The sequence below is a fragment of the Anoplophora glabripennis genome, unplaced genomic scaffold (assembly GCF_000390285.2).
Source record: "Anoplophora glabripennis isolate ALB-LARVAE unplaced genomic scaffold, Agla_2.0 scaffold380, whole genome shotgun sequence".
Classification (NCBI taxonomy): Eukaryota; Metazoa; Arthropoda; class Insecta; order Coleoptera; family Cerambycidae; genus Anoplophora; species Anoplophora glabripennis.
Window position 1 is genome coordinate 383,255 of NW_019416459.1, and position 13,873 is coordinate 397,127.

Genomic DNA, 13,873 nt, shown 5'->3' on the forward strand with positions numbered 1-13,873 from the left:
ATTAAATTAAAAAAGAAATCTTAAAACCAAAACGTTTTATTCCCTAATTTAAATAAAAACAGCGAAAATACCTATAAATAAAATCATCTCATGTTTTCGATTAAGGCTGTTCTTGCATATTTGTATATAATAATATCTCTACTCCTCATTCTAACTACGAGAATTAGCCCAGAAGTCGGAGACTTGTGCGGGAGAGGAGGCGGCATATTATTATTACGCAGGCCGCATTTGCGCCCAGGAACGAGTTATGTTGGTAGGCCCTAACCACCAATCAGTGCAGGAATGAGGGAAACCTGGAAAACCTCATTAATTAGGGGGGTGGTCAAATGCCAACCGTTGTCAATCTCTCACATTGACCCAAGCCAACATTCTTCCACCCTACCATACCTGCACAGAGGGTGCCAATATTCCGTACAATCATAGCTAATCTACGGTCTACCGGCCGTGGGATTCGAAACCCGGGCACATTGACACATCGATTTAAGTACTGACGCCTTAAACCGTGCGGCTATCGACCGATATATTAAAAATTTGTTTCCTTTTTCCAGTGATGAAAAATAGTTTTGAAGATATGTGCAAATATTTACAAACTTCCTTGGCTACGAAATAAAGTTGAAAATATTAAAATTGGTAATAGTTTTTTATACTAGATAATTAAGAAACTATTACTCGAGTTTTCCAATATCGTATTAGTTTTTCACAATGGGTACACTTATTTGAGACTTTAATAGCAGTTTTTACAAGCATAACTCAAATATTCCCATAATAAACTACAAACATAGTTTAGCTTACCTACATGAGTATTCGGTTTTTCAGATAGTTTTTATTATATTATTTTCATATTTCATGGATGTTTAGTGTTATTACGTAAATGTCAAATATTGTAGTGCAACTTTATCGTTTTTGAAGATATCGCATAAGCAAATATAACTTTTCCACTATTTCACGAAGAATTAATATTTTTTTTTTTATCAAAAAAACAAATATCGTATTGAAAATCTATATATACCCACTGCGTTGTTTTTTAACCCTTTTGTTATTAAGATACAGCTATAGACCAAAAAAAGGCCGCAACGTTGATACCTATATTGAACATTTTATTGCCTCTGTTCATTGCTTAGCAAACAAAAACAATTTTGGCCAGATTTCTTTTAATATTAGAAATAGACATGTAAAATTTTATGAAAAGCGATTTAAAAGAACATCAGGAAATACACAGGAATAAAAAAATTTACTTGGTATTTATATCTCTAGAGTATGATGTTCAATAGTTTTTTGATAAGAGAAATTAATTTGTCGTGAAAAAATTACATTACATTCTACTTAGTTCTTAGTTATGCAAAATGACAAAACAGTTTTAATTTCAATAGGCCAGTATTTTGATGTACTAATTTTTCTGCGTTGTGAAGTTACACTTAATTACAAAAATTACTTTGAAAATTACAATAATTAAATTAGCAGAAAACGAATATTATTAGCCTACATTAATTTTGATAAAAACTCCATTAAAAAATTTGTAATTAAATAGTACCTAACATTAATTATCTTGTAAAGATAATAATGAATTTTCTAATAGCTGTTATATTATAAAATAATTATACTAATAAATTCAACATATTTCAGTGATGACCCTTTAGATCTGATTTTAAATGACAGTAAAGACAAGTTTCCACTACAAACATTTATATTGTGTATTTATCACAATTGTAGATGTAATTACAGGTATCGAAAATACTAGAATGAAAAGTTTGACCGCGTGTCTCTCATTTGTTTTTTTTGCTGTCTTTAAAACCCGTTCTTTCTGTGCGTAATGAATGTTAGTTATAAAAAGCTATTGTTCATATCTCTAAAGTGGTTCCTATTTTTAAAAAAGGTGATGTAATTTTTCCCAATAACTATCTTCCCATCTCGGTTCATACCATTTTTTGGTAAAATATTTGAAATAATAATTAAGAAGTGTTTGACAAATTACTTTATTTCGAACAAGTTATTGGGCAGTTGTCTATTTGGCTTTAGAGAAGATCTTTCGACAGTACATGCCATTTCCCAAGTTGTGAATAGCGTGGTAGAGATATTTGAGAGGGGAGAGCTGGTTGGGCTTACCCTATGTGACCTTAGCAAGGCCTTTGATTGCATTTCTCATGATCGCCTCATTGAGAAACTTTTCCGTTATGGTCTTAGGGGAATGTAGTTAGAACTATTCAAATCTTACCTTACTTCCAGAAAGCAATGTGTTGCTCTAAAAAATGATACATCTGATCTAACTGCAGTAGAGAGCGGGGTACCTCAAGGTTCGGTTTTGGGGCCCCTACTCTTTATAATTTATATGAATGATCTTTCTCTCTATTTGTCTCCTGAGAGGTGTATTCTCTACGATGATGATACATCCTTGATTTGTAGCAATAATAATTCAGTTTCCTTACAATTTAATGTAAATGTATTAGAAAATAAAGCCAATGAGTGGTTCGCAAATAATAATCTTAAATTAAATTTGGATAAAACCCAACGTATAATGTTTTCCTCGGATAATAATATTACAAATAGATTCACAGTAGAATTATTGGGTTTGACTATTGATGATAGGTTATGTTGGTTACCTTACGTTCATTCTTTAAAGAAAAAACTGTCGTTTTTTCTTTTATTATTCGGAAATTAAAGCCAAATTTTAGTCAAAGTGCTCTCTTAAAAGTATATTTTTCATTGTTCCACTCTTTTTTATGTTACGGTATTACTCTCTGGGGTAACTCTTCCTCTGCTATACATATATTTAGAATGCAAAAAAAGATTAAAAGGTTTATTGCTAACGCAAAGTTTTTGGACCTTATTTTAAAACACTGACAGGGCCGGTTTTATAGGTTGAGTTTAAACTACAGATGTCAAATTAACCTCCGTTTAGGAATCAGGACCGGTTTTATAGGTTGAGTTTAAACTACAGATGTCAAATTAACCTCCGTTTAGGAATCAATGTTCGTTTTATAGGTTAAGATTAACTATATAGTCGAGTTTAAACCCACGTTAAACTTAAACCGAAGACTACTACCGTTTAAACTGCAAATTATAACCTAAACCTGCAGGTGTTTCGCTTTTATTACATTTATAAGAGTATTTATAAGAAATTTTAAGCATAATGGAGGATATATTGGATGTTTTTGAAGAAATTCTAACGGATGACGAAGAAGATTTATCAGTTTTTTTTTTAATAAAGACCTCGCCAACTAAGAATATTCAGGGGATAAATATAGGATAATACAGAATTTTTGATAGGTTTAGATTATCAAAAACAGGGTCCAGTATCTGTTACATCAAATAGAAGGAGTAATACACACTAAATGGTAATTAAATTGCATAATTTCAAAATCACTACCTATTTGTATTATGCTTTTAATATTTTTTGTAGGAATCATGCTTTAGAACCTATAACTCAACTACTGCTTACTTTGCGCTTTTTTGCATCTAGATGCATCTAGAGATTTTTTTATTGCAGTTGGTGATTTTGCTGGAGTACATAAATCTACCTTAAAAATGCACTATAGAATAAATATAATTTTTAAAATAATAAGTGTATACGCTACAAAGGTATAAATGTGAATAAGTCTGCTTTGGTATAATTTTTAACAACCTTCTACCTAGCAATTTATATAATATTTGAAATTCCGGCAATAAAACATCTGGCAAACATTCGCATATCCCAGAAAATTTTAGTTTCCAAGATACCAACTGTTGATCGTCTTAAGTTTAACTAAACGATACTGGGTAAACAACTATACAACGCCATCATGCGATCTACAGTTTAAACTTCAGTTTAAACTTCGGCCTCAGTTTAAGTAATCTGAAGTTTAACTCGAACCTATACAACCGGCCCTGAGGGTAATACCTTTACCTACTCTTTTTATATTTTACCAACTTTTGGAAATACACAAAAGTATTTATACGTTTGGTTGCAACTCTAATGTACATTATCATAATACTCGACAGACTAGTTATTTGCGACCGCCTCGTTTTCGACTAAATCTATTATCTAGAAATGCACCTCAGCTACAATGTTTTACCTGATGCCGTAAAAGAGTTAAACTGTTGTAAATTTAAATTAAGTATCAGGAAATATCTTCTCGAAAATTGTTTTTATTCGGTGCAGGAGTATCTGAGTGCTACCACCAGGATTTTAAATTTTTAATTATTTTTTGTCTTGGGTATTTTAAATGTACTTTTGTCGTTATGTAAGTTTTGTTACTCTGTTATTTTTTGTTTTATACATTGTGCATTATTGATTTTTTTTACTATTGATATTATGTTTGACTAACTACAATAATTGTACTATTGATATATGTTTGACTTACTACAATTGTGCCTCTTTGTATAAAAAGTAGTTAATAAATTTATCTATCTATCTATATGGGGTCGGATGAACCAGTTTCCATTAGTAAGAAAAAGGGTAAAAGAGTTTGTTATAAATGTAATACCAAACTTTTTTTCTGGCCTATTTTTGTTTTGATTATACCCCTTAGCTATTACCAAGCAAAAAACCTAATAGTCCAAGAGCTGGCTGCAAAAATGCTGGCCAATCGATTAACCGAATTAAATATTTTTCAAATGTAAGTACTCAATATGACTATTAAAAAAATAATTTAATGCCAGGGTGGAGTTGGTACGTAAGATCTATATGTTCTTTCTACGGAATCTTTTTTGTATAAAAACTATACCAATAGACTCAATAGAGTAAGCGCTTGAAATTATGTTTAAAATTTAGTTCATTGTGACTAAAAATAAAATATATACTAGTGACAATTACTGTATCTATCGAGTAACCGCTTGAAACTACAACCAAGTTAAAGTTTAAATATATATTTTTTTTTTTGAGAAAAAACATTAGTGCCACGTCTATGACTGTTAGCAATACCTCGCACGAAACTTTCTATTTCTCAGGGTCCTATGCTATTACTCATACAACATATTACAAATTTTTTTAGGGATAAAATAGTAATAATTCAAGAAACAACTATAGTAATTTTAAAACAATAGTTTCTATTTTTCTTAAAAAAATATTTAAAATTTAATTTGTTTGTAGTTTGAAGCGGTTACTTGATAGGTATAGTAATTGGTCAAAAAAAAAATTAAAAACGTTATATGCCAAGACATTAGTACCAAATTTGACGAGGCATTAGTGTATATTTCATTTCTAGTCACAATAAACTAAATTATAATCACAATTTCAAACGGTTACTCTATTGGTACAGTTTCTGTACGAAAAATATTCCGTAGAAGGAACATAGCAATCTTATGCACCAACTCCGCCCTGGCACTAAATTATTCTTTTAATAGACACAGTGAGTACATACATTTGAAAAATATTTCATTCGGTTAATCGATTGGCTAGCTTTTTGCAACCAGCTCTCGCTCTATAAACTACATAACACATGTTAGTAAAGTCAATCTCAAATATGTACATGTATTTTAACTGTGGATATAATTCGCATATAATTTTCAAAATTTAAAATAAGAAGATATTATTTTTTAAAAGGTACATCATTCTGACAACTGTTATGTACATAGAAAGTTACCAATTTTGATTGCGTATCAATGAATTGTGTTACGACTCGTGCTCTTCTTGTATCAAAGCCTTCAATTAATTACAAATATAGCCTTGCAAAAAAATTGTTTTTGCCCACTCTTCCCCAATATTTCTCAAAAATTGACCAAATAGAAAATTAACTGTTATGCATTATTCATGTTCTAACAGAAGAATGAGATTTAAAAATAAAATTAATTCAAAGTAACTTTATCAGGATTATGTAGCGAGTCCTGAGTTCATTGTTCATGCCGCTATTTTCTGCTGTTACAGCATTATCGGAAACGTGTTCGAGTAGACTGGCTGGCAACAGATCAGATCCTCGTTTAAATATGCTGATGTTTTCCGTTATGTTTTATATTTATTTTGTCAACAAAAACCTCGGCGCTCACGTAGTAGATTTACTTTTTGATCCCCAGCGAACAATTATACACCCTCGGCTGAACGTGCAACGAAATTGCGTCATATATTCACGGACTGACTTTTAATCGATAACCGGGGAATAATTTTAATTTAGGGGACGCCGTGTTTTGGAATTGAGGCCAAAATTTTAAAAAGAAACTGTATTTGGCTCTGTTACAGTCTTTTAACATTTATAAATCGATTGAAGTGTGTATTTCTTGTTTGGTCTGAACAACTACCTTTTTATTATTTATGATATGAAATAACCTATAATTTTGATGTCCTAGTTAACCCAACGAAAAAAAATTACTGTAATAAACGTATCACATGCCATGCTAGAAGTTTTATATGGAGTCATTGACTATAAAGAATAAGAGTGTAAACAAGGATGTAACTAACTCTAAGGTTACTTGTCTAAGGTAAGTCTTGTTAAAATAAACAGAAAAAAAATAAGATTTCTCCGAAAAGGATTCTTAAAGACCTATGATCCTTTAAGTGCAGTATATTTATAACATTTACAAGACAAACAAAAATTTAATCAAGAGTCTCGAAATTAGGGCTTAGGAAGACTTATTTTTATTAGTAAAAAAAATATTTGATATCCACGACAATCCTCTTTAATTTGAAATCATTTTCAACCCAAATATGTACCTATTTTTCTTTTTCATTCACAAATTATGATATTGTCGTGAATATGGTCAACAGTGTACATAAGTGAAAGTCCCTATAATTTAATTCAACTTTATTTGAATCTGATGGATTTGGATGTCTACATAATTACGTGAACGAGACTATCAAGGATAATGAGTCACATATGTAAGTAATACTTTATTTCATTCACAGATAACATAATTACTTGAGTAATTTCGAAATTAATTGGATATTTTGGAACTTCTAGCGATACCTATCTAGACATGGGCTCATATGATTAAAAAATGGAGCACTTGCTCAAAGTATGTGCTAAGTGGTAAAAGCATATCTTCATTCATATGAATAATGAAAAACTTTTACTTCGGAGCACCTTCTTAACTTAAGGAAAGTAGGTAAATGTTCTACTTCTCAAATATCAATCAGCTTCTAATACACACTTGTTCGTCTTGCTCTTGGTCAAATGGTAATAAAACTCTTTTATTTCGATTGGCTTGAAAGCTTCCGTGGCAGTTGTCAATCACTGAACAATTGCCAGGGTGGTAGTCACATCGTCTATTTAGCTTTAACGTTTGAAAAGACATATCGCTCTATTATATCATCAGAAGAAATTAGAGTTAACTCTTCTGGACTTAATTTATATTTGCCTTATTGTTAACGAAGGGAATATGCTTGATCCATGACAATGCATGTCCTCACGCAGCCAACGCCACAAAACAACTATTGGACTCGTTCGGATGGAAGATCATCAAGCACCGCGCTCACAGCCCTGACCTGGCACCTTCTGATTTTCATATTTCTCCTTCTCTGAAAGTGTTTATGGGTGGAAAAAGGTTTTATACCGACGATGGGGTCCACAGTATCGAGGCGACGGGAGATTTCTCTGAGGAAGATATCAGAAAGCTCATTGCTCAGCTCACAGAGTGCATTGAGGTTGAGGACGACTACGTCGAAAAATAGTGTTTGATGTGCATTTCTGATTATGTAAATTTTTCATGAATTTAAAAAAAAAATTAGTACTCATACTTTGCGGATATGCCTCGTATTATGCTGAGTCCCATTTACTTTACAGAAAGATTTTCATCTTTTAGAGGGGGGCAAATAGACCACTCATGAAATTAGTTTCCTCATAAAAAACTAGTCAATGGATAAAGGTTGAAATTTATTTAAAATCGAAAATGTTGGAAATTGGTAATGTGATGTATAGTATACATGATTTTATTGGATTTTTTTGATTAGTATACCTACGACATTTAGTGGTAGCGTATTTTTACAATAGTTGTGATAATTTGTTGAGAATTAGTTTAATGATTTTTGCGTGTGACATTGTGTAAATATTTTTTATAATTTGTTGAAAATATTATGTGTATGCTTTCGTACTTCTTTTTATGGCTTTTGAAATTTATTGTGTACTTGAAAATTCGAGAAAAATTTAATAGGCGTACCTAAAAAAACTGGGGAGCCTATGGGGTCACGGAAGTCCCATTTTTGATAACACCCCTGTCAAATTTGAAGTTAGTATCTCGAAAATCATCGAGGATATAAAGTAAAAAATGTTTTAAATGTATCTGTAACTGTAACTCTTCTTCTTCAAAGCAATTATTTTAATATGTAAGTAAGTTTGACTAAATCATCTTATTTTCGATCCCATAAGTCTGTGGTTATCGAATTAGCCTTCTTTTCTGGGACACCTTGTATATGATTGGACTTATAATGGATTTTCAATTAATATTGTAAATGCCAAACAAGAATTTTGAAGGAGTAGAATCACAGGTTTATTCGATCATGCATAATCATAGTAGCAGTAATTTATTCGAACCCTAATCAAACCAAAGATTTTAAGTTTGTACAAGTAATTTCTATAAAATGTTTGAACGTGTAATGATATCATATTCTGATCTGAGTAATGCAGTTTTCGTAGTTCTAAGTAGATAAATTTAGATTATATACTCCAAAGAAGGGTGCTAAAGACTTATGGGACTTTGGGCCCACAACTTGCTAGTTTGAAAGTGTACGAAGTTGTAATACTTGATCTAGTAAAGAAAAAAGTCAGTAGCCAAAACCCCCAAAATTGAGCGGTTTTCAAAGCTGCTGAAGTTCAAAAATTACACTGACTCACAAATGAAAAAAGTTATGCGCAACGGCCTAAATCATGGTATTTCCATGTATTTTGGTCCGCAAAACCGAATATGACCTCAGTTTGGCTCTACTCATCATGAATTTCTCATATATCTCAAAAAAGTAGATACATTTTAGGAGGGTAGTTTTATCGTTTCTTAGTTATTGCCCATGTCCTAAATACCAAATAACTGTCATGACGTGCACACAACATCCTACTGTTTTAAGTCCGTTGTTGTTACATTGACAACGATAGTCACGATGGCCTTTGGACCTGCCTCGTCTAAATCTGTAAGAATATACATTCGTCCTGCGGGTGTCACTCTTCCTTTAATTTGCGCACGTTCTGTTTTTCCTCTCTATCTCTGAAACGGCCCAATTTACAGCAAAATGGAGGTCACCGTATTAAATCAAATTCACCTATTTGTAAATGCAGTAAGTTTTAATTTAAATCGAATAAAAACTAAACAGCAACTGAAATAATTTTTACAAAAGCAAACGGAAACAGAGTTTGCTGTTGATATGCATGACAACGGTTCAATATGTATATTTGTTTGACGTCTTTTTTTTTGTCATAACTACAATAATAGGTTAAGTTAATCATATGAAGTTATTACAAATGATTTTTTTACGAAAAATTATATTACACTTATGTCTACAAACTTACTAGTCTCTCTTAGTCCGTTCGTTCCAGAATTTGTCCCAAAATGACGTCCTGGACTTGATCCTTAGAACGGAAGTTGACAAAGTTCTTGGAAGAGATGGTGGGTGTTCCGGTTGATTCTGAGGTAACGCCATGAGTAGGGAGGGACTGGAGCAATTCCCTAAGGAAGATCGAGAAAGGGACCCCCTTTGGGACACGGTGATCTTTGGAAGGGGGGAGATGGGAGAAGAGGAAGAAGACGAACTAGCGCTCTCTACGGAGGCCAGATTGATCGTTAAGAATCACTCCATGTTCACAATAGTTGAACGAATCTTCCAGGTGAATTTTCAAGTCCTCACATACGTGAACATAGTTTTAATTTTCACTTCACATTATTTTATTATGAGTTGTCATATTAACATAATTTTTAACCCATTTTAGTTATTACTCAGACATTCGATGTTATACTAATCGTATCTTTCAGGTAATCACTGATTATGTAAAATTATCAGTGGTTGCACATAAAAGAAGTCGTGGTGAAATTTTTATTAGTCAAAAGATACGAAATATAAGAAATATACAGCTGTGGGTTGCAGTAGTTCCTTTCCAATTATTGTTGTTGCTTTGTGCTCGCTTAACTATCGAGTTGGTTCCTTGGCTAGATGTTTGAATCAGAATGAGTGTACCCCGTTCCAATTGATTTATGTTCTACTTCCATTAATATGAAAAGGCTTTACCGAATCAGTATGCAGAGTGGCTATTAGGAGAATTTCTTAAAAACTAAATACTGAAATCGCAAGAATAGACATTTTGTGTTCGCTGTAATCTTTGTGTACGATATTTTACTTTGGTTCTAGAAATATTAAATATTTACTTGCACATTGTTTTCATTTTTAATTTGATAAATGACCTATTAGTTGAAATCATTAGCCAGATTTTAATCGAAGTTTTAAACTCTACTACTTTTTTTGAACACATAGTGCTTAAATAATTGTCGTCAATGAAATGAACTGCAAAGAACTAAGAATCAAACAATGTTGATATATTAATATTATTTTAACTTGTACTTTTCATAGAACATTACACTCTAACTATTGATAAAAAAATGAATCATGTTCTACATATAAGATTTCATTTAAAAAAGTCTTCAGAATAATAGTTAAGTTATACGAAAAATAAAAAAAAACTGTGCTATATTGGCATTTTAGCAGAAAAATATTTAGTTGGATTGGATTCAAAGTCACTGTGGCTTTAGGGATTATCCTTCACTTAAACTGTTGAACAAACATGTAAACTTTTAACGAGTATCGATAATAAGGACTCAAGAGTGTATAAACGAATTAAGCTATTACTTTAATAACTTGTGTTCTCCGTAATTCAATAAATGACTTGTATAAGTTTGAAGCATAAACAGTTATCGTTGAAGAGCAATTAAGGCATGCAAGAACTCTCATACATTATTAGTCAAATGCTCTTTAGTTTCAGTTTCCATTATCGTTCCTCATGTTTGTAATGTTGAAATTTGAATAGCGGTAATTATGTACAATATATTTGGTACCTGAAAAATAATTACAATATAGTTCACATACAAGTACATATTTCTATGTTGCAAGTAGACAGTATACAGGGTGTCTCATAATTAGCTTCCAACCCTGAACAGGCCGATTCTATGATCAAAACTAAGTAAAAAAGTTCATATGAACATGGGTCCGGAAATGCTTCCTAAGGGCACAGGGACCCATTGAAGAGGGAGGAATGGAAATCATTTTTTTGCAATATCTCTCAATCGCGTTGTGATAAATGAATGAAATTTGGTATACACAGCTAAATTTTGATGAGCAATTTGATGGACTAATCCATTTATTTCCACAAGGTCCATTGGGGTGGGTACGGGGGGGCCCTTGGTACTTTGCGTGTGTAACTTTTTCATCTTTGACTTTTTAACAAATTGGACAGCAAATTCCGTTTTCCCGAACTGTTTTACGTTAAAAAGGTACTCTTGTTTCAAATCGTTATCTTTAACGGTTTCTGAGAAAATCGCTCTTGAATTAATCCCACTTTGGTCAATTTCATAGTAATTTAAACAAAAAAAAATAATAATAATTTTCCTTTCCTCTCTTTTCCATTTAAAGGATTAATTTTTATTTAATTTAATTTTTTATTATTATTTTTTTATTAAAATTAGATTAAATTTAAACAAAAAAATTTTTTTTGTTTAAATTACTATGAAATTGACCAAAGTGGGATTAATTCAAGAGCGATTTTCTCAGAAACCGTTAAAGATAACGATTTGAAACAAGAGTACCTTTTTAACGTAAAACAGTTCGGGAAAACGGAATTTGCTGTCCAATTTGTTAAAAAGTCAAAGATGAAAAAGTTACACACGCAAAGTACCAAGGGCCCCCCCGTACCCACCCCAATGGACCTTGTGGAAATAAATGGATTAGTCCATCAAATTGCTCATCAAAATTTAGCTGTGTATACCAAATTTCATTCATTTATCACAACGCGATTGAGAGATATTGCAAAAAAATGATTTCCATTCCTCCCTCTTCAATGGGTCCCTGTGCCCTTAGGAAGCATTTCCGGACCCATGTTCATATGAACTTTTTTACTTAGTTTTGATCATAGAATCGGCCTGTTCAGGGTTGGCAGCTAATTATGAGACACCCTGTATACAAAGGAAGCTTCCAAGCATCTTCATCGAATTGCCAAATAGATTTACTATTTATTTGTGACAAATGAAACAATGTATTTAAAAAAATAAATGGGAGGAAAATAGTTTTTATTATTACGGTATATACATCAACTTTGAAACAGTTTGTTGTAGTAGTTATACTTATAGTCCAGTCTGTATCTGTTTTAAAAGTAGGTTGTATGGATGTTTCATATAGTAACTCTAATTTTTGTTGGAAATAGTTCTAAATATTATGTATAATGATAATTGCTATATGCACCCGCTGAAAAAGTTGTGCATAATTGTTAGCGCAAGAACATGCGAAGAAAAATTTAAAAAGGCGCATTTTTCTCTTTTCTCGGAGAATATTGACAGAGAAAATCGTCAAAGGAAATTAAGTTTCGTTTTGAGATTCTCTTCAAAATAAAAGTGGTCCGAATTTTTTATGTGCATTATTGTTGCTGCAATACAGTATAGACCTAAAAAATTCGTGAAAAAAGATGTTTTTTTCATGAATTATTTCGGACCTTGACTTTAGAGCAACCATATAAAAAGTATGGTTCTAGGTACTTCATGATATGGTAGTATTGTAGATATTTTTTCATCGAAATCGGCCAGGTAGATTTCGCACAAATACAGAATTATACTTATTTTTCAATTCACTCTCACGGTCAATGATTATTTTGAGCTCCCACTTTTTACACATACCCTTTGGTGAACTATCAATCCCCATTTAAAAATTTTCGATTTTATCCATTTTAGCAATAATTAGAATTTTTTCAAAATGTCTCCGAAAAAATACTTATAAACATTTAGAGCTGGATCTACCGTATTTTAATATTCTTCAAATGTAATTATAGGATCAAATAAAGGAAGAGTTGATGAACAAAGGTCACTTTTGATCTTGTGGATACGATGAATCTTCATCGAGATGAAAGCTCAAAGTTGAAGTGAGTTTACGGCTAAACAATGTACTGTAAAATAACATTCAAAAGTGATTTTGATTGTTTGACGCAAAGACTTTCGATATTTCTATTCAAAAAAATCTATCAATTTAAATTTATATGCAAAATAAAAAACATTTTAATTTTCAAATTTCAAAAAAAATACAAAAAGCCTCTATTTTGCAAAAACTACAAATTTTCACATTGTAAGATAAAAGTGGCAGTCGTATTTTTTATTTATATTATACTCACAATCAATTGTACTATAATTGTGTACATTTTTTAAATATTTTGACTACTACTACTACTACTAGGACTACTAGGGCTTTGAATTTCAGATCTTGCATGACTCTTGACTAATTTTAACAAAAAATGTTAGTGTTGTTTTTTGTTTGTATTGACGAGATGAATCACTTGTAAAACTTGAGTGCAACATCGCTTTTATACCCTATATGTATATCTTATCTTTTAAATTGATTTACTTTTTCTTATGCAATTCCCTGCTTAAAGAAAAAGTTGTAAAAATACAATAGTGTGCAACTAAATTGTTGCTTCCTCCATAGATTTTTATTTTCTATTGGTTAAAAGAAAAATTCTCATTTTATTGGTATCAGATCTCTGTCTTTTATTTATAATTGCTTTTGAGATAAGTAGTAGGCACACTGGTTTCTTTGTAGACATATCATTCAAGGTACAGTGAGCACAAACGCTGAGAAAATTATAATTGAAACATTTTTTAAAAGGGATACCCACGGGGACAGTTTGTGACGGTTTGTAGCATTGTTACGTAGAACAGTTGTACTGTCTCATTGTCTTCTCCCTTGTTTGTTCTCGTTACGTTGAAGAGGTCATTTGCGGTTTTGTTCTAATGACCG

General features: G+C 31.6%; 1 protein-coding gene across 3 annotated transcripts in view; it reads right to left on the bottom strand.

Moving 5' to 3' along the window:
- The window catches only part of LOC108910797 (cAMP-specific 3',5'-cyclic phosphodiesterase, isoforms N/G), a 311,572-nt gene that overhangs the window by 193,608 nt on the left and 104,091 nt on the right, over positions 1 to 13,873 (bottom strand). Inside the window, exon 1 of one of the 3 annotated variants that reach the window (XM_018715524.2) lies at positions 9,402 to 9,703. The exons of the other annotated variants lie outside the window; for them this stretch is intronic. Within the exon in view, the coding sequence (XP_018571040.1) occupies positions 9,402 to 9,532 (131 nt within the window). The 5' untranslated portion in view covers positions 9,533 to 9,703. Of the gene's footprint in view, positions 1 to 9,401; positions 9,704 to 13,873 lie in introns of those variants that run through there. 3 annotated transcript variants of the gene reach the window in all.